A 27,777-nucleotide genomic window follows, 5' to 3' on the forward strand; every position below is an offset into this window, starting at 1 on the left:
ATTTTGGCCTCTTCCACTTACTGTGGCAGGGAATTTTACAGGTTTACCACTCTCTGAATAAACAAACCTTTCCTCATCTCAGTCTAAAATGGCCTCCCCATATTGTCAAACTTTGATCACTTTTTCTGGACTCCCCAGTCATCAGGAGCATTCTTCCTGTCATTAACCTGTCTAGTCTGGTTAAAATGTGATCGGTTCCTATGAGAATTCCCTTCCCTTCCAAACTCCAATGAACATTGTCCCGAACAATCTAGTTTCTCTTCAGTCTTGCCATCCCAGGAATCAGTCTGGTAAACTTTTGTCATACTCTGACCAAGGCCAGAACATTCTTCCTCAGATAAGGAGATCAAATTTGCACACAGTACTACTGGTGTGGTCTTACTAAGGCCCTGCCCATTTGTAGCAAAGCCATCCCTGCTTTTGCACTTGAAGCCTCTTATTGTGAAGGCCAACATACCATTTGTCATATTCATTGTCTGGTGCACCTGTATGCTTACTTTGAGCATACTGGTATACAAGGACACCCAACTCTCATTGCACCTCTGCCTTTCCCAATTATATAATAATCTGCTTTCCTGTTTTTGCTACCAAAGTGGATAACCTCATATCGATCCACATTATACTTAATCTGCCGTACACTTGGCCATTTACTCAATTTGACCAGATTAAATTGAAATCCATAACAGAGTGATTTGGAGATGCCGGTGTTGGACTGGGGTGTACAAAGTTAAAAATCACACAACACCTGATGAAGGAGCAGTGCTCCTGCTTCCAGTTAAACCTGTTGGACTATAACCTGGTGTTGTATGATTTTTAACTTTATAACCAGACTGATTGACCTTGATGTATTTGGATGAGTTGTAGTCCTACACTGGAGATGAGTTAACCTGATCACATAACACAGAATTCAGATAAGCCACAACTATTCCTTCAGTTCTACTGTGGCCTCTGACACTAAAGTAAACAGGCAAGGAGCACCAAAGTGTTTGTTCCCTTTTAAAACCACCCACCAGGATGTAGCAAGGTCTTTTGCACATGTATCTGCCACACACAGCGTAGAACCCCAAACCTGGAAGGCATTAAAGTTGTTTCCTTGTTTCCTCCAATAATCAAAGAGATGACCCTGAGAGGAAACATTGGGGATTTTCCATCCAAATTGGTTTTGAACCATCTCATTTTATGTTGAGCTGTGTGATTTGATTGAAATCTGTACCATATTGAGAGCAGTTATGCTCGATTTAAATTGGACGCCTGCGGCTAAATCATTGCTATGCCTCTCACTGAAGCCGTCAACGCTATCATTTCAGTGCTACCACTATCAAACCTCCCCTGAGGTTATTCCATAAACTCTGCCAGATAAAGATGCTGCCTCTCAGCCCCTTGGCCAGCTTTTTTGTTTGAACAGCAAACTTCTAAAGCTTCAACTGCACCGTCCCATTTAGAAAAGCAGTTGAGATTTCGTGAAATATGTTCAACACAATAGTTGCACTGAAAGCCAAGTTATATTCTTTTTTCACTTTGCATCTCAAAGCAAAACAAAAGAGCTTTATCAAGCACTCTAACAAGTTTTTCAGTATTCTGAAGAGGCCATATTACAGAGAAAGAGATAGGAAAATGGCAGTTTGTTAACTCTAGGTAACAGAACATTTTCCCAATTCAAACTCTCAGTACCATTGTCAAGTATTGCCTGATCAGATATAGTATAGTCAATGAAAGTTAAAACGCTTCACTTATTACAGCCACAATATATTTCAGATGCCAGCAAACCACAAGCTGTGACAGTGGCAACTAGCACCAAATTATAGACAATTTCATGCCGTACCGATACCTAGTGGAAACTGGATTGTGGTTTCTTAAAGTCCTTTCATTTGGTCGAGACTAGAGGCTGTCATTCTATTTGTCCTTACTGGTGGAAAGAGAATGTGCAAAGTCACTTGTCCTTTGACTTATTGTTAGTCAGAAAGAGTTCCAAGAATGGGAACTGGAGAAAAATGGTTTCAACATGGATGGGTATGATCTCTGCCGCAACAGTAAAAAACAACAAGAAAGAACATACTTCAGCAGTCTGTTTCTAAAATTAAACCCTCATGCTTCTTCTGGGAACTTTAGCATTATTTTGCAATGGATAGTCATTTTATGTTTGACAGACTTATTGAGGTCTCTATTGTAGAGTGTTAGCACAAGTTAAGTATTGATGTACACTTTAATTATAGCAGTCCTTCTGAATTGAGCTCCTAAAAGGCCAGTGGACCTTATACTTTTCTTAGCAAGACTGGATAGATTCAGAGTTTAAAAAGCACACAACACCAAATTATAGTACAACAGGTGTATTTGGAAGCACTAGCTTTCGGAGCACTGCTCTTTTCTGGTGTTGTGTGCTTTTTAACTTTGTTCATCCGAGTCCAACACTGGCACCTCCAAGTCATACATGGATTCAGAATGTGAGCCATCAACCATTGTTGTAATGTGTAACCAATAGTCTCCCACCTTCCATCCTCATAGACTTGTCTATTTCAATCCTATTCAGTGAGGACTGGGACAGAATAGACAAGTCATGATGGGATCCAAGATAATCAGGCAGTGTGTAGCTGATGGTATGTTTGGCATCACAGACTACCTACATGTTTTTTCAAGCAGTGTCTTTAACAAATCAACAAAGGGGTTTGATTTCTGAAGGCACACTCAGTTCTCTTTGTTTCCTATAAATTGTCATTCAGACCTTGGGAAAATACGCAATGATAGAATACTGTGTTCTCCTTGTTCTCCTCTTCAATTACCATGGAGAGTAAATGAATAATCTACATAGCACAGTAGTCTGACTGGCACGTCTACAGACAAACACAAGCATGGAGAAGTCTCTACCTGGTCACTGAAACTGATTTGCAGTAAGAAACTGAGAAGCAATGAGAATCTCAAATTACAGATAATATAGTTTGAAATGTTAGCCCTCAGTCCCTTTATAAAATGCTGCTGAATCAAGCCTTTCTCATGGTGCATTTAAACTCCACCGATTCACATAGAGCCAAAATCACTTTGTGACTCTGCTTATCTGGAAATTGAGTGTCAACTCCAGAGCAAAGTGGATTGAAACTTCTCTACAGAACCTCACTCTGCATTGTCCTGGAATCAGGTTGTGTTGTGATGCCAGATTTAGATTCTGCACATGCTTCAGCCATAGTGTGAAGTCAAACTGCTTTTCAACAAAGCTACACTTGCATTTCTCACAAATCGTGGGAAATACAAAGAGATTACTAACGTTTCTGGAGGCAAACATGAGTTTGACAATCCCTCTTCTTTCTTTGTTTTTGCCACAGCATCTTTGCTTCTGGATTTTATTCTTGGCTGACCTCCCAGTTTATATCATCTACAAATAAAGCAGTAGTGAGACATTTAGAAAATTATAATACTATCAGGGAGAGTCAACATGAGCTCATGGAGGGGAAATCATTTTTGACAAACTTATTGGCCTTCTTTGATAATGTAACCAAAAAGTGGATTAAACAAAGCCAGGAGATTTGTTGTATTTGGACATCAAAAAGCATTCAGAAGCATTGTCCTTAGAAGGTTTCTGCACAATACAAGAGCTAATGATGCTGTGGGTAATACATTTCCATCGATGAAAACCTCTCCTCTAAGGAGAGGCAATATGGGAAATGCTCATTAGGTTGACTCCTGAGATGGCAGCATTGTCTCATGAGGAAAGATTAAGCAGGTTGAGACTATATTGGAGTTTAGAAAAATGAGAGGTAATAATATTGAAAAGCAGTAGATTCTGAGGAGATTGACAGAATAAATTCTTGAGAGGAATTTCCATCACTTGGGAATCTAGGACTCAGAAACACAGTTTCAGAATAAGAGATTGGTTTGAGGAGCAAATTCTTCACCGAGAGGTGTGAATCGTTGGACTTCTGTTTCCACGACAGCTGTCAAGACAGAATCAATCTAATTGGATGACAGAGCAGGCTCTAGGGACAATGTTCTGGATGAGTGGTGCTGGAAGAGCACAGCAGTTCAGGCAGCATCCTAGGAGCAGTAAAATTGACGTTTTACGTCAATTGACGTTCATCAGGAAGGGCTTTTGCCCGAAACGTCGATTTTACTACTCCTGGGATGCTGCCTGAACTGCTGGGCTCTTCCAGCACCACTCATCCAGAATCTGGTTTCCAGCATCTGCAGTCATTGTTTTTACCCCATTTTTATCTAGGGACAATGTGACCTCCAGCTGCTCCTATTACTTATTTTTTATGAACGTGTGACAGCAACTGGACATCATCCATTTTGAAGTTGGAAGCTTGACAAAAAGTCCTGGCAGTGAATAGTCTGAGACACAAATGACCTGTTCATGCACCTTTTACCTTTTATTTATGATGGAATTTGTAAACTACGAGCAACAAAGTACAGGCTTTGTCAATTATTGCCTGAAAACCCATGCAGTGTGATCCTATTCACAATTTGTAGGCCTTGGGATTTATAATGCGCAGTTCACAACATTGTTCATTTAGCAGCTTTAAATGTATATAAATTAATGGGAATGTGAGTTTTTGTTTTTGTTTTTGTGTAACCCCAAATGTTGTGTGGAATGAATGTGTTGTCCAGAAGACTCAAATCTTGGGTAATGCTCGGAATAGAGGTTGGTATTGTTCACAGCTGATGACCATGATAGTGAAAATGTGATGTCATTGAAAATTGCAGAACAAAGTTTGGAGAATTATGCAATCAGAAGTAGCATTTGCAGCCAGTGCACTATTTCCTTTGAACTTTGTGCAGAAAGTTGCAGACAAGATTACATTCCGTTGGTCTAATGTGTTTTTTTCCGGAAAAGAGCTTCTTCTTGAAGTGGTTAATAAAAAGAGACTTGAAACAGAAGCAGAATCTGGCAAATACATGAGAGATTTTCGCTTGAGCAATAAAATGTATATCTGTACAAACTAGGTACAGCACAATTTTTGAAATGAACATTTCTGTTGTTATTTCCAGGTATTTTCTACACAGCAGCAATTATTGGACCAGCTGCTGGTTACTTACTTGGAGGCAATTTCCTGAAAATCTATACTGAACTCAACACTAAGTGAGTTACAGCCTTTCCTTTTTACTCTTTGCCAATACTGTTGTATGTAAGATGCTGCTTATAATCAGAACCTCTTTTGAGAATTTGATTTTGTCTTTCCAAGAGCAATGCGTTGATTTAGTTTTAATTCCTGAAGGCTGCTTTACCACTCCCTAGAGGTGTATCTTTTCTGACTGTATTCAAATATACTGGAGCCTTGCTTGCCAGTGCAAGACAACATTTTGATTTGCGAGCAATTGAAAAATAACCTGCATCATAATATTTGGGGAGTGTTTTTTTAGGGGGGAAGGGAGCATGAATGGGGCTTCCTGACTAGAAAATTTTCTTTTATTTCTCCTTTTTTTTAAAACCTGTTTACATCTTTCATTCGATTTTTCTCTTCTCTGCTTTTCAAGGTTTTGTCTCATAGTCATGGTTCAGTTCAGTTCAGTTCCAAAGGTGCTTGCAATAGTCCATTTATGTTTGTATAAAATCCTGAATCCACTGCTCACCTTACATCCAGAGATGGACACTTCCACCAACCAAATTGCCAGAGTTTAGGTGCAGTCACTGTCTACCTGTATATACGGCATAGTTCCCAAACGGGAGCAAATATTAATCACTGTCATAATTAACATTATGGTTAACATTAACATTATGGAACATGATTAAGTTCCCTGCCAAAAAAATCACTCTGAAGTCAAATTTGTGTACTTGAAATGGCAGAAAAACAGACTTTTTTATTGTTTTAACTTGTGTCAGTATAAAAAGCCTCCAGGGACCAACAGCATGATTAGAAGCTGAGTAAAGCTCCCATCATCTGCCTCAGTGACTCACTTCCACCTCGCACCCTGAAGCCCACCAGCGTTAATCTTTTTGTTTCCTGCACCATCCAACATCAAGCTTTGTACAAGATCGTCAATGTTTAAGCCGTTTTGATCTGTGTAATGGCATCCTCCTCAGTTGGGAGACACAAACAAGGAGTTTTGGCAGGCAACCCAATCAATCGCCTAACTAAGCCTGTGAATATTTGATCCATAAATGAAGGTTTTTGCCCCATTTCAATATCCATTCCACAGCAGATTTATTGCTCTGGGGGCAGGGCAGTAATATAGTGGTGAATAGTGGATGGTTGTCAAAAATAGTTCTGCACAAAAAGCAGTCAATTTGTAAAATAGATCTGGTAGATATTGGAGACAGAAAATTGCAATTTATGAAAGTTCATTAGTGTGAGATGGAGTGTTTTGGAGACAAAAATGAAAAAGAACATAAGTGCAATGACACAACTTTGTTTCCCTCTAGCTTATACATAGCAATGGACCCACTGCAGACCTATTATAAGTATCATGGATTACATGTTTTGAGTTCCACACCAGGGTTGATGTGTTCACCGAGGTATGTGAAAGAATAGGCCTTGGTCTAAAGACCCATGAGTAAATAGGTCCTTTACAAGTGTTCTCCTGCCTTCCCATTCTCAGGATCCATGGAGAGCCACTGGACAATGTTGATCGATTTTTCTTACAGCAGGACCCTTCTTTAGTGAGGCCAAACATTAGTGATGAAATTAAACATGGCCTCCACTGGATCTTGGTCATTTAAGGAGCAATGGTTGATGACAGCGCCCTCAGATCTGGTCACGCTATGTGGGGCAGTATTGTTAGCTGTTCTTCTAGATGCATCAAGAGATATGGACAGTGCAGAGCAGACATCTCAAACCCCTAGAGAAAGCTTAGCAGTTGAATTCTACAAATTGAATGACAGCATATGTACTCCAATAACAGTGTCATCTTTCAGGCTGATATCCCCACATCAAGGTATTTATTACTGTCAATCAACTGCATTGGGTGGGCCCCATCCACCACATGCCTGACACACAACCAGCATTCTCTCCTGCATAGCAACTGCACAGACATTCCAAACACAACACTGGCGTGCAGTTCCCAAAGTGTGGCTGCCACGCTCAGACCTCACAGGCACTAGGGAAGAAAGTTAGAGGCAAGTCTATCCAAACAAACCCATTGCTCTGAGCTTTGTCATTGTAAATGGTTATCAGGAGGGTAGAGAAAACACTATAAGGATGTCTTCCAAGCCTCCTAGTGCCCAGAAGGTTTGGTATCTCTGACTGACCTAGAAGGAGGCCATGCTTAAACAGCATGTGTGAAGCCAAACATCCCAGTTCTTCAAGTCACTCATTGATCTAACTATTGTTGGTGTGTAGATCCAGTATAGTAGCTATTGTTACTCACCTCGAGAGCCACAACTCCAAAATGGAAGAAAACCATCCTTGGTCTCAAGGGACTGCTTAGGATAAAAAGAATGAAACCCATGTGCTCAGAGTATTAGCCTAAGTCTTCAGATCACAAGTTCAGTGTTGTTATTACTACTGCAATACAATTTCCCCAAAAGAAACATTAGATTCTGCAATGGCCACATGATAATGATCATTCATTGTGGATTAATTAATTGAAAATTAATTCCTTAAAAATTAATTGAAACAAAGGCCTTCCTTATCTGAAGTTATATTTGTGAATACGAATTTTATCCTGGTTTTTTTTATCCCAGTAGATTCTTTTATGAGATGAAACCTTAAAATTTATTCAGTAGTAAGCTTGTCATATCAAATATTTACATTTTGTCGATGGAATTCTATTCCCTTTTATGGTTCTCCATTCCCTTTCCCCAGGCCATGCATGTCACATGGACAGATGACCTTCTGTTGGGCTTCGGGCAACATTATAATGAGTTACCCATGGTGAGGTCAGAGAATGACTAATCAATATGGTTCTCATTATTTATTTTCCTTCTCAGTCAACAATAATGAAAGCAGCCTGGGAAAGAGTTCAATGGTTACCACCCACTTCTTGGTGCAGCTGTTAGCATTCCACCTTGAATGTTAAGTATATTTGAAAGCGAGCAGTCTTCTTTCTTTCCAGCTCCATTTTCCCCCTTTCAACAGATCTGTTTGAAAATCGTCAAAAAAATTCCTTGGTCATGTGGTTAAGACAGGCAAAGTTATGAACAAGTCTGCCCTCTTCTGGAAACAAAATGTGCACACACAATGCCAGCAAGTTCCCGCTTCCAGACCAGATTCCATTTCCTCTTCTTTCAGCCTGTGTCTGACCACAGCCAGAATATCATGCAGGTCAATAGCTACTATGCTGGCAGCATTCATGATGTTTTAATTCTGCAGAAATGTGGTTAAATAAAGTTGAAAAGTTGGTTCTTCAAGTGTCTTGGCATTGATAAAGGTTGTCTAGCATGCTTTACAATGCACCAACAATTTCCATGTTGATACCCATCAGCCTTTTTCTATAGTCTACCAAAGTCCTCATCTGCATGAATGGGAATTATGTCCTGTCCTTGTCTGTGCTTGGTGTCTCAGCCCATACAGAATTTGTTTCCAATATATCCTGGCAGTGTCAATATCTGAGCAACTGTGAAATGAAGTGCTTTAATCTTTCGGGGTGTTTCTGTATTGCAGTTGCAGCTCAAGTATCTGAAAGGAAAAAATGTGCAAGAGTAAGGTTGTGGTGCAGGGAATGGAGGAATGTAAGAGGCACATGGTTACATCATGCACAGATTTGTAGTCAGAAACCAACCTGTCGTGGCATTAACTTGTACAGCTATCAGCTCCCACTACTTCAGGTCAAATTGTCATCATCTGTGATTTCTAGCATCTCTTCCAATGGCAATGGACTTCCCCTCCAAGAGGTGTAAGCTACCTATAAATGCTGTTAGCCAATCACAAATGTTTCTGCAGTAATTGGTGTGCTCAACGCCAACTGGACACAGGTTGTCAAAAGACAAGCAAGAGGTGAGAAGAACACAGCAAGCCAAGCAGCATCAGGAGGTGGAGGAATCAAAGTTTTGGGTATAACACTTCTTTAGAAATGAAATGGCAGCATGAAGTTAGTGTGCAGATTGCATTATAACCAACAGACATTTGTCAATGCTTCATTCCAGTCCCCAGATACCTTTTTGGGAGCTATCCAATTTATTCCTCTTTAACAGATTATGACTCCACTGGTCATGAATAGAAAGTATTTTTAATAGAAGTATTATGTGAGAGAAATGATTCCTCACTGACACATTCTTCTGGAACAGAGGCACTTCAGAAACTGCCTTTGATTCTTCACGTAATTATTTCCCAAATGCAAGCACTGCTGGCAAGGCCAGCAATTGTTGGCCACATTAATTCCAGTTGTATTGAATGAGCTGCTGGGATAATTCAGTGGGCAGTTCAGAGTAAGCCACATTGCATCCAGAGTCAACATGTGAGCTAAATGAGGTAATGATTGAAGATTTTCTTAGTTAAACCACACAATTTTTAGTTTTTAATGACAATCAATGTTAGCTACCTTGGTTATCATTATTATTGATAGGATAACTAAATATATATTCCACTAGTTGGTAGGATTTGAATCAATATCCCAGACCATTAGCTTAGTCCTCTAGATTACTAGAATCCCTACAGTGTGGAAGCAGGCTATTTGGCTTATCAAGACCCCACCAACACCCCCCACCCAAGAGCCTCCTGCCCAGGCCTATCCTATTACCCTATCCCTGTAACCCTGCATTTTCCATGGCTAACCCTCCTAACCTGCAAACCCCCTGAAACTATGGGGCAATTTAGCATGGCCAATTCACCTAACCTGCACATCTTTGGACCATGGGCAGAAACCAGAGACATCTGGAGGGAACCCATGCAGACATGGGGAGAATGTGCAAACTCCACACAGACAGTTACCTGAGGGTGAATTGAACCTGGGATCCTGTGAGGCAGCAGTGCTAACCACTGAGCTATCCTGCCACCCTGTACTAATCCAATAACAACTCAGGGGCTTTGAGAGGAGCTTCAAGGTGGTATTCCTATGCACCTGCAACCCATCTCCTTCCAAATGGTGGACATTGTGAAAGATGCCATCAAAGGCCCAGAGTCTATAACCCTCTTGAGTACTGCTACCAGTTTAGGCTGGTCCCCATACTGATCTGACCTCACCAACTCTCCTCATCACACTGAGGGTAGGGCAGGCAGAGCTAGTAGCTGGGAGTTGGGTGAGCTTCCTGCAAATGTGCAACACAGCTATCACTCCTCAGATTTACTAAAACTGAGGCAGCAGTGCCAGTTCTGATAATGCCAAAGACTATCTTTTCTACCCTTCTGTTTTTTCACACCTTCCCTTGTGCACCCAAACTCAAGTGCTGCAGTGATTCACATAGGAAGCTCACCACTAACGTCCTTCCTAACAAGGAAAGTTGTGATACATTTTAATCTCAACTTTTTGCTGTGAGTCTTCAAGTGACTCCTGACCCCTTGATCTTTGGGCAGATGCGGCCACGAGGTAGCGGGAGCTGCTGACAAGATTCATCTCCTTTCCTTTCCTTCCCTGTCTCATCTTTAACCCACTGGGATTCGAAGCAATGTGTGGTTCTATGAGGAAGTCATTTTCATGTTGAATAAGGAATGGCATAATTCCTCCCAGTCATTAAGATCATTGTTATCAAACTTCGAGGAGAGTATTTTCTTTGTCCTCTTCTAGAATGTTAGCCTTTTGAGAGTTGGCAAGCTGGTTTTCAGCCATTTGGACACCAAATCTAGTTCCTCAAGATTGATTTAGTAGCAGGTTTGCCTAAATGCTTGTGGAATCATTTTGAAGGACATCACCGTTCGTTAGAAAGTCCTCTCATTGAGTCCATTTGTAAGCAAGAAGGGCTGAGCAGCCAGACCATTTGATAAAACAAGGATCACAGCAGCATCCTCACTGCACTGCTGATGGTTTATGCTTCTGAACTAGCTGTACCTTTCAGCTAATGCTGTTCAAGTAAAGCCGCAACACTGACATCTACTGCACAAAGTTGATACATTCTGCTTTCTGTGAATAGGGCATGCTTGGGCAATTTTTCAATAAAGCTCATTGCTGCCTCATCAGCTCGCTCTCAAATCATCAGCAAAATAGCAGAAGATGCTGTTGCCAATGTTATTAAACAGAATTTACTCACCAATGACTACTCACTAATGCAAAGTCGATTTTGTCAGGACTGCTGAACGCCAAATCTCATTATAGCATTGTTCCAAACGCAGGAAAAATACCTGAATTCCGGAGATGAGGTAACAGTTATTGCCCTTGACATCAAGTCAACACTTGTCCAAGTCTGGTGTCAAAGATAAAAATCATACAATACCAGATTATAGACCAACAGGTTTATTTGAACCGTAGCCTGGTGTTATGCGATTTCTACCTTTGTCCACCCCAGTCCAACACTGGCACCTCCACATCATGGTGTCAAAGAGTAAAATTAAAGCCAATGGAAATCTGTGGAAACATTGTTCCCTGGCTGGGTTTATATGTAACATAAAGGCAGATAGTTGTTTGAACCTGAAGAAGAGTCCTGGGGACCAACCATCTTTAGTTTCTTTATCAGTCCTCTTCTGTCCAGCATAAAATCAGAGATGCGATCTTCAACAATAATTGCAGGGTGTTCATTTCTATTCCGAGCTCCTTAACTCCCATGCTCATGTGAAACAAACTCTCAACAACACTAAGGCTCAGACTGATAATTGGCAGGTAATATTCACACCAAGTGCTAATAAGAGAGCATATAACCATGTCTCCTTGACATTCAACGGCATTATCATCATCTATTCCCTTACCTCCAATATCCTGGAAATCACCGTTAAACAGATACACTTACTGTGGCTATGAGAGCAGACCAGAGGCTGGACATTCTGTGACTCACCTCCTGACTCCACCATCCACAAGACAGACATCAAGAGTGTGATGGATTACCCTCCTGGATGAGTGCACTCCAAAAAAGTGAAGAGGTTGGGCACCATCCAGGAAAGAGACCGTTCTATCACATTCCTGAATTAGCAATATTTTTCCAGGCCTTCACTGTTGCTGAGACAACATCCCGGAGCTCTGGCCCTTAAAGCATTAGGGAAATACCTTCATCACATGTACTTCCACAGCCTGAGAAAGCAGCTCATTGCCAAATTCTCAAGGGGAATTTGTATTAGACAATACATGCTGGCCTTGCCAGCGATGTCCACTTATTAAGACCGACTATAAGAAAAGTTAACATACAAAATAACTCTGTGAAGAAAATTCCATTTGCTGATTCACATTGCCATCCTCAAAACAACAGGGTGTGAATGGGAGAGGTTAAATAATAAATCATACATCTTGACCTTTTGTGGTAAGACTTCTCATGAGAATGTTTTGGTTAGTCATTCTTGGATCCAAGTTGGATGACGCTAACCATTCCTCACATTGAATTCCATCTATCCCACCAATCTTGTCTGTCTCTGTCCCCATGCCTCTCCTTATTACTAATTGCACAATGTACTCTGGCTCCTAAACTGGGATCATCTGCAAACATAGATTTACAGGTTCTTCAGGCAAGATTCAGAAGTATGTCGTGAGAAGCTCTAGTCCGAGCAGACATCTCCGGGGAACACCAGTTGTTACATCCTGTCATTAAGAAAATGCTCCTATAATCCCTGTTCTCTATCTTATATCTCCCAACCCATATCATTAGACTCTTCACTCTTGGCCCTTCTTACACATCATATTTTCTTTTCAGTGGGGCGGTATTTTAAAGAGAAATATTTAGGATTGAAATGATTAAACACTGATAATCCTCTGGCTAAGGTGCACTCCCAAGATTTCTTCTTATTTTCTCACAAGATGTGTGCACTATTGGCGAGACTAACATTTATTCCATTTCCCTAATTGAAGTTAATCTGAGTGGCTTGCTGGGCCAATTTAGAGGGTGTTGAAGAGTCAATTACTGTATCAGGGGTGTAGAATCACATGGAGGGCCAGGCCAGGGAAGGACGGCAGGGAGTGAGATGCGTTTTTACACAAATGAACGATAGTTGTCATGGACATTATCACTGACACTAGCAATGCATTCCAGATTTATTAATTGAATTTAAATTGCACCAGCTGCCATTTTTGGACTTGAGCCCATATTTCCAGAGCATTACCCTCAGCTGCTGGATTGCGAGTCCCTCAACATTGTATAGCTGTGTAGGACTTTAGTTAGGCTCCTTTTAGAATATTGTGTGCTGTCTGGTTGGCACACTTCCAGAGGATGTGGAGGCTTTGAAGAGGGTACAGTATCCCAGTTTACCAGGAAGTTGCATGTTTGGAGAATATTAGCTATGAGGAGAAATTGGACAAACCTGTTTTGTGTTCACTTGAACATTGAAGGATAAGGGGCAACCTGATGGAAATATATAAAATTATGAGAGGCATGAATAGAATGGATAATCTGAGTCTTTTTTTTTCCCCAGAGTAGAAATGCCAATTACTAGGGGACATACGTTTAAGAGAAATGGGAGTAAGTTTAAAGCAGATGTGAGAGGCATATATTTTACATGTTGCTATTATATCTGCCTCCACAACCACCTTTGGCAGGCCTGCCAGAAGAGGTGGTGGAGTCAGATACAATACCAATGTTTCGAAGCATCTTGACAAATGTCTGAATAGGTAGGGATTAGTGGGGTATGGACAACGTGCAGGTAACCCAAGGTAATTAGTTTGGAAAGGCACCATGTGTTAATGCAGGAGCCTGTTCCAATGCTGTATTGTTTGTTGTTCTGCATCTGTTACTGCTACACCACTATCTCCCCAAAAGTGGCATCCAATTCCAAACAATTCAATTTTTTTGCCAATAATTACTTGTGTGCAGCGAGATTGAAGTCTGTATTGGCACCAGTGTAGTCCACTACCCACCATGATAGTGATCTCCTCAAAAAATTCAACTAGGTTAGTCAGACATGAACTGTTGTTCATAAATCCATGCTAATATTAATTGGTGAGCTTATATTTGTTTGGATACACCACTGCTGTGTTCCATATGATACAAATTTCACTTTGTTTAAAAGTACATCCAATCTCAACTCAATTGCAAAATACTCTCCTTTGAAAAAGAATAATCAAAAATCTTGAAAGGTATTAATGTATAGAACATTAAGATATTGGACAGGTACATGGTATGGAGGGATATGTACCAAACACAAGGAAATGGAACCCGATTAATTGTGAAAACTGTGCAGCATGGACAAGTAGAGGCAAATGACCTGTTCTCATGTTGAAAACCTCTATGACTCTGAGACTGCCCTCTAACAAGAGACTGTTGAGACACAGTTTATGACATTGTTTCAGAAAAAATTGAATTAGTTTGAAAAGAAAATGGAAAAAATGTGTGATTGACATCAGGACAAAGAGCTAGCGCCAACTTCTGTATGATAAACAAATTAATCATACTGTCATTTCCAAGATTCGGACCACTGCACAAAAATCCTAACACTGTGTATTTTATGACGATGAGTGGTTATAGTTACAATATCTAGAATTTGAGGAGTGCTAAACTGAGAGGTGATCAATAATTTGACAATTGACTCCTCACTTCTTGGATTACATATTTCTTCACCAGCTGCCATTGTATAAGATACTGCATTGGTAAGTGTGCATTCACATTTGTTCAAAGGGTCATGCTATCAGTTAATTCTTAAATATTGAATTTGATTGAATTTATGCAGTGACTTATCCTTTGATTGAGTTGGAATACATTTCAAACAATGTCTGTAACTGTCCGTGTTCCCTAAATGTTTTGTCCACCATGAAAATGTTCTCTCCCAAAACTAATTGGTAAACTTTCTCATTGCAGGGTTAACCTTACCTCTGAAAACCCCTTATGGGTTGGAGCATGGTGGATTGGATTCCTTGGAGCTGGAGCAGCTGCATTCCTTATATCTGTCCCAATCCTTGGTTATCCTCGACAGCTTCCAGGTACTGAGTCTGTAGCTAAAGCTAGAATTCATGTTGTAAAATATTAGTTCATTACATTTCTACAAAAGTAACTTGTGATTATTTCAGGCTGTTAATCTTTGAAAACTGACAGAATAGCACTGAACGTTGACATTGAGAGAACACAGTTAAAAATGAGGTAGAAATTTTTAAAATGACTGCCAAGGTCATGTGACCTGAAAATAACAAACATGTAGGAATACGCTTAATGGCTGAGACAGGCTACCACACCCAGAAAAGATTACCTTCAGGCATTATTATCCGGAACATTTGTTCAATTTCAGAAAATCTGTTTTCTAACTCACAATGAAACATTCGAACGTCTCTGAGGGGTGATGCCCCTCGACCACAGACTTGAAGGCAAAACTCATTAATAAGTGAGGAGGAGGAGTGAACCCTCTCACCATGCATATAAAAAAAATCAAACAAAAACAGGGAAACTTAGACAATGGAGCATGAAATTCTTTGCAAAAGTAAATTGTCCTCATTATGGTCCAACAGCTGGTTTTTCCACACATCAGACCCACCTCTTGTGAGCGGTCAGAAGAGAGAGATGTCAAGAAATGTTTGTTAATATCCAGGGACATGCAGTTACATCAAGAGAATGAAGCCTCTCCATCTGCTTAGAAGTGGAGCCAGGTTCTGGAAAAGGTGATCAGTCATGAGAAAGAACAGGCTGTGCTCCTCCATCTATAAATTTCTGCCCAACATTTCAAATTCTTGATCTTTGCTGAAGCTTTCTAGCAATTTTTCTTTTTAATTCTTTTCGATTTCCAGCATCTGCAGTTGTTTATTTTTTGTATTTCTCTTTTGGGCTTCTTATTAGCTTACTACAGTGAGGTTTAGTGCTTTGGCAATGTGAAATCTCCCAGCCTCTTTCTGAAAACATGTGCTGACCAGGATCATAATTCCTGTATGTACTCTGTAAATTAAAATTCTGGCTGTCAGGGGAGAATGCAGTTTATAGCTTCACACCTCTGTTTATTGAGAATCTTGACAAGATAACTGTAGTTTCCAGACAGATTAGAATAACTGCATTGTGTACATGGTTGAAAAACTGGGCAAGAATTAACATGCGAAATTATACCTTGTTCCTTTTGTAGTATTTGAAGTTAGACCTTTGGATACAGACCAGTTCCTGTTCCCTATATCCGCCTAATGGTTCCACATGATCAGAATTACTGGCACACAGAATTTTCAGTAATCATTGTGCTGTTGGCTCAGCTTTGATCAGAAGCTGGAATTATTTGAATTGAAAACAAAACTTTGAAAGTTGTTAACTGAATTAAAATCATCAACTTATGCAGGAGACCTGAAATAATGGTATGAAGTATTAACCCATAAAAGCATATTTATCTGAATATTTCTCTCTGCTAATAAAATGGAATTATGAACCACATTAAAATCAATGGGTGAAGTCATCTTCTAAAATCATGGAGGGGGGAATTTAAAATAAATGTTAAGCATTGATGTCTCAACAGTGTAACATCTGTTCATTGTGTTTGTACAAGGTCAGCAGATACAGTTTTTCAGCAGTGTCGTTCCTCTGATCTGTTATGCCAGAAGTAAAATTGAGTGAGTGATATAGATGTAACAGCACTGTTCACCTCTATCGACAAAACCCTAGCCAGAGAAACAATAGCTAACCTGCTGGACATACAGTACAGACAACAGGACGGTGAACCTATCAACAAAGACTGCAAACTCAAACTACTGGACCTGTGCCTCACAACACACTTCACATTCAACAACCAAATATATGAACAAATCAACGGCACGCCCATGGGCTCATCCATCTCTGGACTCATAGCAGAAGCGGTCATGCAAAGATTAGAACAAACAGTCTTACCGCAAATTCAACCCAAACTCTGGGTCAGATATGTAGATGATACCTTTGTAATCATTAAAAACACAGAAATAGAGAACACACACCGGATCATCAACGCCACACTCACAGGAATCCGATTCACTAGAGAGGAAGAAAAGGACAACCAACTCCCATTCCTAGACGTGATGGTACAGAGAACACTGAACGGAGAATTCACCACAGAGGTTTACAGGAAAGCTACACACACAGACCAAGTCCCGAACTACGAAAGCAACCACCCCAACACACACAGAAGAAGTTGTATCAAGACACTGTTCAAAAGGGCCACAACACACTGCAGTACACCAGAACTGCAAAAAGAGGAAGAAGAACACCTTTACAATGTATTTGCCAAAAACGGATACCCGCGCAATTTCATCAACAGATGCCTAAGGGAAAGACAACGGAACGAGGACATGCCGCAACCCAAAGGATTAGCCACACTACCATCAAGAGCATTTCCAAACTGACAGCCAGACTACTGCGACCACTAGGACTCATTACAGCACACAAACCAACAGCCACTCTCAGACAACAACCCACCAGAACGAAGGACCCGATACCCAGCATGCGCAAAACCAATGCAGTGTACAAAATCCCATGCAAGGACTGCACAAAACACTACATAGGACAAACAAGAAGACAGCTAACAATCCGCATCCATGAACATCAACTAGCCACGAAACGACACGACCAGCTATCCTTAGTAGCCACAGATGACAAGCAACATGAGTTCGACTGGGACAACACTACCATTATAGGGCAAGCCAAACAGAGAACAACCAGGGAATTCCTAGAGGCATGACACTCATCCACAGATTCGATCAATAAGCACATCGACCTGGACCCAATATACCGACCACTGCAATGGACAGCTGGAACTGACAACCGGAAGCGGCAGAAACAAACCACTATAAATGCCGGAGGAAACATCACAGAAGCATTTCACAGGAGGCGCCCAAGCACTGAGGATGTCACCTAGACAGGGAACGAAACATCTGCAACACAAATTCCCAGCTCGGCAAACACAACCACAACAACGAGCACCCGAGCTACAAATCTTCTCACGAACTTTGAATATAGATGTATCATTTTTGCAAAATAATCATCTTGTATAATATGACATGGATTACATATGAAATCTTTTGTCCTTCCAAAATTTAAGAAAGGCTAGTGTCATTACTTGCGTTTAGATCAGAGTGATGCTGGAAAAGCACAGCAGGTCAGGCAGCATCCGAGGAGCAGGAAAATCGACGTTTCAGGCAAAAGCTCTTCATCAGGAATCATCAGGCCTTTGCCCGAAACGTCGATTTTCCTGCTCCTCAGATGCTGCCTGACCTGCTGTGCTTTTCCAGCACCACACTGATCTAAACTCTGGTTTTCAGCATCTGCAGTCCTCACTTTTGCCTCGTTACTTGTGTTGCTCAGAGAAACAACAGAATGTGTTACAATTATTTCTTAGCAGCAGTGTACCTCAATGTAGAAGTGCATTGACACACTGAAACACAACATCACTGTATCTGCTGCACTTTGATCGTGGTATTAGTCAGTTGAACAGTATCAATTGCCGGCTGAGTTCCTGTCCATTAAACTGAGCACTTCTGGAAGAACTGTGGTAGCCTCATGGTTTTTTTAAGCCATGTTGAACATGGAAATCAGTTCATTGGGATATTTGTCCTAAGTCTGTATTGTACCTAAGTAAAATGTTCGTGACCCCACAAAACTTTCTTTGTGCTAGTGCAGATAGTGAAAATAATGAGACAAGTGTTAATGCACAAACCTCACCAGCATCTCCCTGCTTCCACATGGTTTAGAAATGTATTTATGCAAAACAGATGGGTCCCTTTTTATTTCAGTTTGACCAAAGTTAATGCGATTGGTTTTAATTGTCTTTGGCACCCTGGGATTTCTACTCGTCTCTTACTGGAAGATTCAAAATTGCCGATTTAAATTTCAAACAGCAATTACTAAACAGTTGAGGTTTGCAGCTTCCTAAAGCTAGGTTGTTTTCCTGAAGCTGGGTGGGACTAGCTAAATTAGGCTAGTCGTCTATCCACGTCACTTCAAATCAAATAAACAGAACTTTTTCAGGTGACGGCTTGGCTTTCATTCATTCACCTGTTATGCTTATCAAATCAGCTTCACTGTTTCTGGGAATGGGAATAAAAATCCTGATGCTATGCATTTTGCGACCACAGGGTGTCATCATATCTGTGTTCCAACATCAATGCATGCAATTTGAAAATGTTTGATCCCATGTTGAGATCAGCTACTCAACATCTCTACAGTAGACTAGAAGCTCTAATGAATTCTTAACAGTTCATTGTGGATGTTCCAATACTTTTACCCATGTAGCAAAACAGTAAAAGTGATTCTAAACTGTAACTGTGTGTAGTCTTGATAAAATCCCAGCTGAGCAACCTTTCTGTAATTTAGGGTCGCAGCGTTATGTGACAATGAGAGTCTCTGAAGCTCATCAGTTGAAGGATGGAAGCAACCAATCAGCACTGGAACCAGACTTTGGGAAGACATTAAAGGACTTGCCGAGGTAATGTGCACAATGTAGTTATTGTTATCTAATCATGTCTGTGCAAGGGAGTCTCTACATGTTGTGCAGTGGTCATATCTCCATGTCTAAGACAGAAGACACTCTGGATTCAAGTCCCACTTCAGGACTTGGCAAATGTGTTTGTAACATGAATGGACAGGTTGATTGTGACCCTGTAAATCCATCCTACAGTAGGCAATAACAGCCAGAGTGTTTCCTGGTCAGCCACACCACTGTTTCCAGATACAGATAAATATAGCAGGAAGGTGCATCCAGCTGTAAAAAAACAAACAGCTGTCAAATTCAAAAATAATGTTTGAAATCAAGGTGATCCCATGTAACATGGAAATGCTGATAGAAAAATACTTGTGTCCGAAAAGAATACTTGTTTATCAAAAAGAAAATCTGCAACCTCTTTTTGCAAAGATTTTGCTAACTTAACTAATTCCAAATCACTCGCTCAGTGATTCCTGTCTGTATTGGTCAGTCTATAAGTGCAAATCATCAGGAGTCTCTAAAATAAACAGATTGACAGTTACTTTGGTATTGATTTTAAAATAAGCCAACTCAGTGGTCAGCTAAGTCAGTGGAAGGACAACTCTAAGGTTGTCCTTCTCATTACCTCGTTCACTCTTCAGAAAGCATTGAGACCAGATTTCCTACGTTTGACTTCTTAGCTACAGACCTTGGGAGAGTGTATGATCATTTTGTTTCCATTATCCTGGTGTCACTTGTGGTACATATCATTGAGCTATGCACAGCCAACCCATAATTCTTATCAATTAACCAAGATTCCTTCTGGTACCTGAGTTTTCATTATAGTTCCTGGAAATCAGTTAGACTTTAACTCACACAAAATCCATTCACTCAGAGTTAAAATTCAGCCTGAAAGAACTGCAGATGTAAATCAGAAACAAAAGCAGAAGTTGCTGGAAAAGCTCAGCAAGTCTGGCAACATCTGTGAAGAGAAATCGGAGTTAATGGTGCGGGTCCGGTGATCTTTGCTCAGAACAATTCTCTTCACAATTGCTGCCAGTCCTGCTGAGCTTTTCCAGGAACTTATGTTTTTTGGTTAAAATTGAGCCCATTTAGCAAAACATTCAATCTTGGCAAACTATCTCCTGTCCAGGTGACTGGACGACTGTTTTGCCAGGTGGCCTCGTTATTAATGCTTATCCGGGCTCCACGATTACAGCAAGTTTTGCTTACACACTTCTATTGGTGGGTGGGGCGGGGGGCGGTGGTGGCGGGGGAGGTTTGCTTAGCTTTGGTTGGTTGATCTTCCTTTGAATTAGTTTTTCAATGCCTATGAGTTAATTTGAGCAAGATGGTTGCTTTCTTTATGGCAAATTTCACTGCTTGTGTTTGTTTGGCTCCTTATTACCTGATCATTACATGTTTGTTTTTTGAAAATCGAACCTTGGGCATTGAAAAATCACTTCAAGGTGGAATGTGACATCTTTCTTGAGTTTTTGGTTCCTGACTTCATACTAGGATACTGTCATGGTTCACAACCTCTCTGAGAAGTCATGAGCTATATCTTCTGTAAAAGCATATACATCCATCAAAACTAAAGGTGTGGGAGGGTAGAGGAAATGTCCACTTCAACAATGGAGCAGGTATGGGGTGTGTGGGCTCGTTACCCACATCCTTACCCAGAGTGAGTCACAACGCCAGTGAGAGGGCTTTTTCAGGAATCCTGGAGTTGAGTCCTCTCTGCCATATCTATTCAATACAAGGAGGCATGAAAACCTGAGCAGACAATTTAACCTTTCCCCATAATTCACTGTGTTTCTGAAAACTTCATGAAGCGCCCTTATAAGAAATAATATAAGGATGACACTCCAGCAGTTTCTTAGCGTCATGTTTGACACTCCACAAGCTAGATTTCAAAAGTAACACACAAAATACCTTGAGACAAAAGTAAGCATCTATGTTTACTTGGAAAAATACTTTTATGTTTTTAAAAGTAAGATTTTATTTGCCATCAGCAGGAAAGAAATGTCAAACTGTGAAAGTAGAAAAATGTCAGTGTTCTTAAAATTTCACAGTTAAAGTTATTCACATTTATATATTAAGATAAAAAAAATTGCAGATGCTGGAGATCTGAAACAAAAACAGAAATTGCTGGTGAAACTCAGCAGTTCTGGCAGTATCTGTGCATGCGGAAGAATGTAATGAAACAATTGACACAAAGCCTAAGACACACAAGTTAGAATGGCTACTGTAAAACATTGCTAAAGAGGCTTTAAGGTGGATCGTAGTGGAAAAGGGTAAGAATTCGTAAGGTTAGAGTTTAAGGAATGGTCACCAATTGTGTTGAGAAGATATGTATTGGAGGCTAGGATTAGATGAGCAGAGAATCCCTGGGAGGTTGGAGGAATTCCTAGTGATCGGGAGCATTGAGTCATTGGAGAGATCACCAGGATGAGAATTTTGAAGATTATTGTGCGATTATATTTCTCTGAACCATCTTGAGTGACTTTCCCAAATTGTAAGCTTTCTGTGAGTTTTTAATTTTTGGAATTCTGCTGTTTCTCTACTTCGACAGTTTGATATTTCATTCCAGCTGCTAGCAAATATATACTGACTACAGTAAAGAGGACAGAGATGTGGAGAAACTTTTTCACCCAGAGAGTGGTGGCTGTGTGGAATGCTCTGCCCAGGGGGCAGTGGAGGCCCAGTCTCTGGATTCATTTAAGAAAGAGTTGGATAGAGCTCTCAGGGATAGTAGAATCAAGGGTTATGGAGATAAGGCAGGAACAGAATACTGATTAAGTATGATCAGCCATGATCATATTGAATGGTGGAGCAGGCTCGAAGGGCAGAATGGCCTACTCCTGCACCTATTGTCTGTTGTCCGGCATTCCATTATCTGAAGATCAGATTATCCAGCAAGATCGCAAGGTCCTGATTCTTGGCTAAACTATTTTATCCAGCATTCAATTATCCAGAATTCAATTAACTGAACGAAATACTTCCCGCCCGTGTCCTTCAGATGATCAAAGTTCCTCTGTACTTAGAACATGCACCACTGTTCCAGTTATACTCTAGAGGTCACACTCACACAGATATTTATTATAACTTAAGTTATTACATGTGTTGTTTTTGAAATCTGGCTGGTGGAGAGTTAAATGTGACAGCTAGCAATGTACCGGAGTGTCATGCGTTACTTCCTACACTCGAGGCTAATGAAGTTTTTAAAACATTAGTGAATCGGAAATCAATATTGAGCATCAAGACAGTGTCATGGACAAAAGGCACTTGGCAAGAGTCAAACAACAGTATTTCAGATGAGCTAAAATTGGTGGAAGATAAAGAAGTGGAGAACAGCCAGGAAAGAATTGGAATATGCAACTCTGACAGTAAAGAAGAATAGGTGAGGGATCGAGTCAACAGATGGGTTGAAGCCAAGGCTAAGATGTGAAATGCTATGGAAGTAGAATTGAGCAATTTTTGTGACGGTGAAGATATCGAAACAAGGTGCTCAGTTCAGGGTTAAGTGTCATGTTGAGATTGCAGAATGATTGCTCCATTTTGCCTGGAGCCGAAATGAGAGAGAGAAATGGAATCAATGGCATCTAACTTTGTGGGATGTGGGTGTCATTGGTTGATCAGTATTTATTGCCCAGTCGTAGTAGCTGTTGAGTAGGTGGTGGTGAGCTGCCTTCTTGAACAACTTCGGCCCACAAGCTATGGGTAGATCCACAATGCCATAAGGGAGGGAGTTTCAGGATTTTAAGGTAGCGACAGTGGAAGAACAGCGATATATTTCCAAGTCAGGATGGTGAATGGCTTGGGGTGGAGCTTGCAAGTGGTGGTGTTCCCAAGTATCTGCTCCCTTGTCTTTCTAGATGGAAGTAATCGTGGCTTTGGAAGGTGCTGTCTAGAGATCTTTGGTGAATTTCTGTGGTGCATCTGGTAGGTAATGCGCACTGCTGCTACTGAGGATTATTGCTATTAATAGAAAAACTGCTGCAACTGAGCATCAGTGGTGGAATTTTGTGGATGTGGTGCTAATCAAGTAGGTTGCTTTGACCTGGATGGGGTCAAGCTTTTTCAGTGTTGTTGGAGCTGCACCCATCCAGGCAAGTGGGGAATATTCCATCACACTCCTGATTTGTGCCTTGTAGATGGTGGTACGGCTTTAAGAGTCAGGAGGTGATTTACTTGCCACAGTACTCTATTCCTCTGATCCATTCTTGTAGCCACCATATTTATATCGTGAGTCCAATTGAGATTCTGGTCAATGGTAACCCCCAGAATGTTGAGGAGGGCAACTTCATCCTGACTGTATAGCAATGTGCTACTACCCCTGTCCTGCTTGTGGGACAGGACATATCCAGGAATGGTGATGCTGATACTTGGGACACTGTGTCTGTAAGGTATGATTGCATGAGTATGACTAGGTCATCCTGTTGTTTGACTCTTCAGTGAGACAGCTCTCTTAGTTTTGGCACAAGCTCAGAGATGTTAGTGAGGAGGACTTTGCAGTGTTGACAGGGATGTTTCTGCCATTGGCTTTTTCAGTGTCTGGGTTGATAATCTGTCCAGTTTCATTTCTCTGTTGAGATTTCATAGAGACTTATTCAACTGAGTGGCTTGCTAGGCCATTTGAGAATGCACTTGAAAGTCAGCCACATTGCTGTGGATCTGGAGTCACATGTAGTCTATACCCAGGTGAGGGTTAGATTTCTTTCCCCGAATCCAGATAGGTTTTCCCAACAATTGGCAAAGATTTCATGGTCGTAGTAATTCTTAATTCCAGATGTTTTTCATTGAATTCAAATTTCATCACCTACCCTGTTGGAATTTGAACCTGGGTCCCCAGGACATTAGCTGAGTTTTTGAATTAATAGCAATAATAACCCCCACTAATGGAATTGGTTTCCCCAATGTTTAATTAAAGAAAAATATGTCTCATCCATGATTTTCAAGGTGATTGGAATTGAAAAATGAAAAACTAATGCATCAACTGCATAGATTCTCGGCCAGACCCAATCTGGAATATTGGTCCAGATTTTCCAGAGTTAGGGAGGCTACAGGGATCTTTATAAATGACATGGATGTCCTGGATTCAGAGTTCTCACCACTATTTCTGATTATTCCCATTTTCACTGGTAGGAGAAAGAGTGTGATTTTCTCACAAGGAAAGTCGGATTCAACTTGGACTCCAACTCCTAGCAACCCCTCCCAGAACATATATGACTGAGAGCTTAAAGAAAGCCAAGGATAAATCCTAAATTGTTGTGTCTCCGTTTAATGTTGCCTTCATCATTACACGTGATATCTTAATTTTAATGGCCTTCTATTTCATTTGTTTTGGTGCACTGCAGAAAACAAGAAGGAATGAGGAAGAAAAAGTGACAGGATTTGACACTTATACTGTTGATGCATCTCTTAACAGCATGACCGTATCTTTCTGTCCACAGGTCAGCATTGCTATTGCTGAGGAATCCAACCTTCATCTTTCTCTGTCTGTCAGGAGCAACAGAGGCCACTCTAATAGCTGGCATGTCTACATTCGGTCCAAAGTTCCTTGAATCCCAGTTTAGTCTGAGTGCCTCACAAGCTGCAACCCTATTTGGTAAGAGTAGAATACATGAGTTATTTAGATTTATTTTGCAACAGTTTTAAAAATGGAGTCCAGTGCAGCCAGTGAATATCCACATTATGTTTTATTCACCTGAGCCACTTAACTCAATAGTGAAAAATGGTTGTGAGATGGTCATATTGCTGCTATCATCCGAGATATTTACTCAGCTGCAACATTTTTAACAATCTCCCTTTGAAGCTGTTGATAGACCTTCCTTTGACCTGTTATGGGCATTGTGATAATACACTCTCACTTTGTTAGAGAGCAAATTCCAGAATATCCATCAGTAATTGTGAAGAAATAGAAGTTCAGTTTGGGATTGTGTGTGATTTAATCAAGAGTTCAGAGGCAAGACAGTTCATATGGACTTGTTGCTCTTATTCTTTCTGTGGAATGTGTCACAGGGCAAGACAAAACTTGAGAATTCCTAGTTGCCTTCAGGAGGTCATACATGCTAATGAGGTACTTTGCTTTGGCAGTTGTGGTATTTCATCATGCTTCTGATCTACCCTTGTAGGTTGCAATGAAAAATTGAGGGGACAGGAGATAAAGCACTTGGCTGTGAAGTTCTATTCCAACCCATTCATTGCAGCAGTGCATTGCTATATAATCTTCTGCTTATGGTACTTAGCATGCAGCTAGTTGTATCCTCATTAGGGCAGTTTGTCATTCCAATGGATGAATGATGCTGCAGTATAACTGACTCTTCGACACTCTCTGTTGAAGTTAATCTTCTGATTTTATGATGGTTAAAATGCATTGGACCATGATACAGATTAATGGTTGTGTACAATCTTGTTGCTTCTGGTAAACAGTGAATTATGGCTGTTCATATTCTTAGTTGTTAAATGTGGTCTTGGTCTATTCCAGTGAGAACTTTAATAGCAAAATATAATTTCAAATGAGGTCACATCTCGTTCTAAAGATGCACTTCGGCATATGGTTTCGTAAATCTCTTGTTATTGCCAGTGTTTTTCTCTTCATTTAGTATGGCCCTGTAATTTTAGTCTGTGCACTAACTCATCAAGCCTAACCCAGGCATCACTGCAAGTTGATGGGTCGAGTTAATGTGGGATGTTATACTTTGGTACCAGATATGTCATTATGTATTGTGGATATATCCAGGCCTGCTGTTTTGCACTTTTGCTTTGTCTGAACTACATGCGTCCAATTCCAAGCAATCTACCTACAAATTATGTTCACACTTGGCCATACACCAACACAATATATTGGTTTGAATTAACTCCATTCTACATTCCTCCATCGTGTGCAAGTGATCTGATATATTTTCCCTCTTTTGTACATTTCCTATATTATGTAGTCTGTAATTATACTTTCAGTGTCTGGCCTACATTTTATTTAGTGTTATTGGCATTTATTAGCGAAGAGAGATCCAGTAAAATATAAATCATTAAACTCATAGTGAAACCATCATAAAGATATGAGAATAAGAGCCCAAAAGCAGAGATTCAATATAAATATTAACAAACCAGGCCATTTCTAAATTGTAGTGACTGATTCTTGAAACTGTTATGTCACTGATGAGGCATACTGCCATAAATATAATGTTTTTATGTTGCTCAAGTTACATTGGAATTGAAGCTGGGCCCCTCGCACTGTGAGGCAGCAGCGCTAACCACTGAGCCACCATGCTGCCCTTTATACTTTGGAGGAATAGACAATACACAATTCTGGTTAGCGCTGCTGCCTCACAGCTTCAATTCCACCCCCGAGTGTCTGTCTAAGTGGAGTTTGTACATTCTCCTTGTATCTAGGTGGGTTTCCTCGCCCAATCCAAAGATGTGCAGGTTAGGTGGATTAATTAAAAACAATGACTGCAGATGCTGGAAACCAGATTCTGGATTAGAGTGGTGCTGGAAAAGCACAGCAGTTCAGGCAGCATCCGAGGAGCAGGAAAGTCGATGTTTCGGGCAAAAGCCCTTCATCAAGAAAGAGGCAGAGTGCCTGAAGGGTGGAGCGATAAATGAGAGGAGGGTGGGGGTGGGTAGAAAGTAGCATAGGGTACATTAGGTGAGTGGGGGTGGGGATGAAGTTGATAGGTCAGGGAGGAGGGTAGGGGGAGGTAGCAAAGAGTAGATGGATTGGCTGTGCCAAATGGCCCATAGTATCCAGGGTTGGTTTTGAATGGGGTGTTCTTTAGAAGGTTGGAGTGGACTTGATGGACTGAATGGCCTGCTTCCACACAATAGGGATTCCATTCTATGATAATTGTGTGACAGATTTTCGTTTGCTATCAAAAACAGTGGAATTGTTCATTAAACAGTAGATCACAGTTTATAATTACAACTAATTACATGATAATTTCTATATTGATAACTAATTATGTGTATTTTGTATCAAATAATGGAAATGACATTTTTATACTTAAAAAGACAATGAAACCTGGTATAATGGTTGATTTCCTTATTCATCTTGTGTAGTGCCTTATTTCATTATGTTTTGACATGAATGTTAATGAATAAATCTGTCTCTAAGCAGGAACTGTCTCATAGAGTAATAGAATCAAACAGAAATAGACCTTTCAATCCATCCCAGTCAATACTGAGCATAATCCCAAATTAAACTAGTCCAACCTGCCTGCTCCTGGGCCACATCCCTCCAAATCTTTCCTATTCATGTGCTTGCCCATATCCACCAGTTCCTCAGGAAATTCATTGCACACACGAACCACCCTTTGTATAAACAAATTGCCCCTCTTGTCTTTTTTAAATCTCTCTCTCTTCTCCCCTTAAAAATGTGCCTCCTCACCTTGAAAGCCCCATCCCAGGGAAAAGATACCTACCATGAACCCTATCTATTCTCCTCATGATTTTATAAACCTCTGTCAGATCTGTAATCTCTCAACCTCCTACATTCCAGTGAATAAAGTCCAAGCCTTAC

General features: G+C 40.6%; 1 protein-coding gene across 6 annotated transcripts in view; it reads left to right on the plus strand.

The window, feature by feature from the left end:
* The window catches only part of slco4a1 (solute carrier organic anion transporter family, member 4A1), a 143,011-nt gene that overhangs the window by 90,668 nt on the left and 24,566 nt on the right, over positions 1 to 27,777 (plus strand). For all 6 annotated transcript variants that reach the window (XM_072556438.1, XM_072556433.1, XM_072556432.1 and 3 more), the window contains 4 exons: positions 4,978 to 5,068; positions 14,726 to 14,847; positions 19,169 to 19,280; positions 24,713 to 24,867. In XM_072556438.1, coding sequence (XP_072412539.1) covers positions 4,978 to 5,068; positions 14,726 to 14,847; positions 19,169 to 19,280; positions 24,713 to 24,867 — 480 coding nt within the window. The remainder of the gene's footprint in view (positions 1 to 4,977; positions 5,069 to 14,725; positions 14,848 to 19,168; positions 19,281 to 24,712; positions 24,868 to 27,777) is intronic.

This window comes from Chiloscyllium punctatum, chromosome 37 (assembly GCF_047496795.1).
Source record: "Chiloscyllium punctatum isolate Juve2018m chromosome 37, sChiPun1.3, whole genome shotgun sequence".
NCBI classification, from domain to species: Eukaryota; Metazoa; Chordata; class Chondrichthyes; order Orectolobiformes; family Hemiscylliidae; genus Chiloscyllium; species Chiloscyllium punctatum.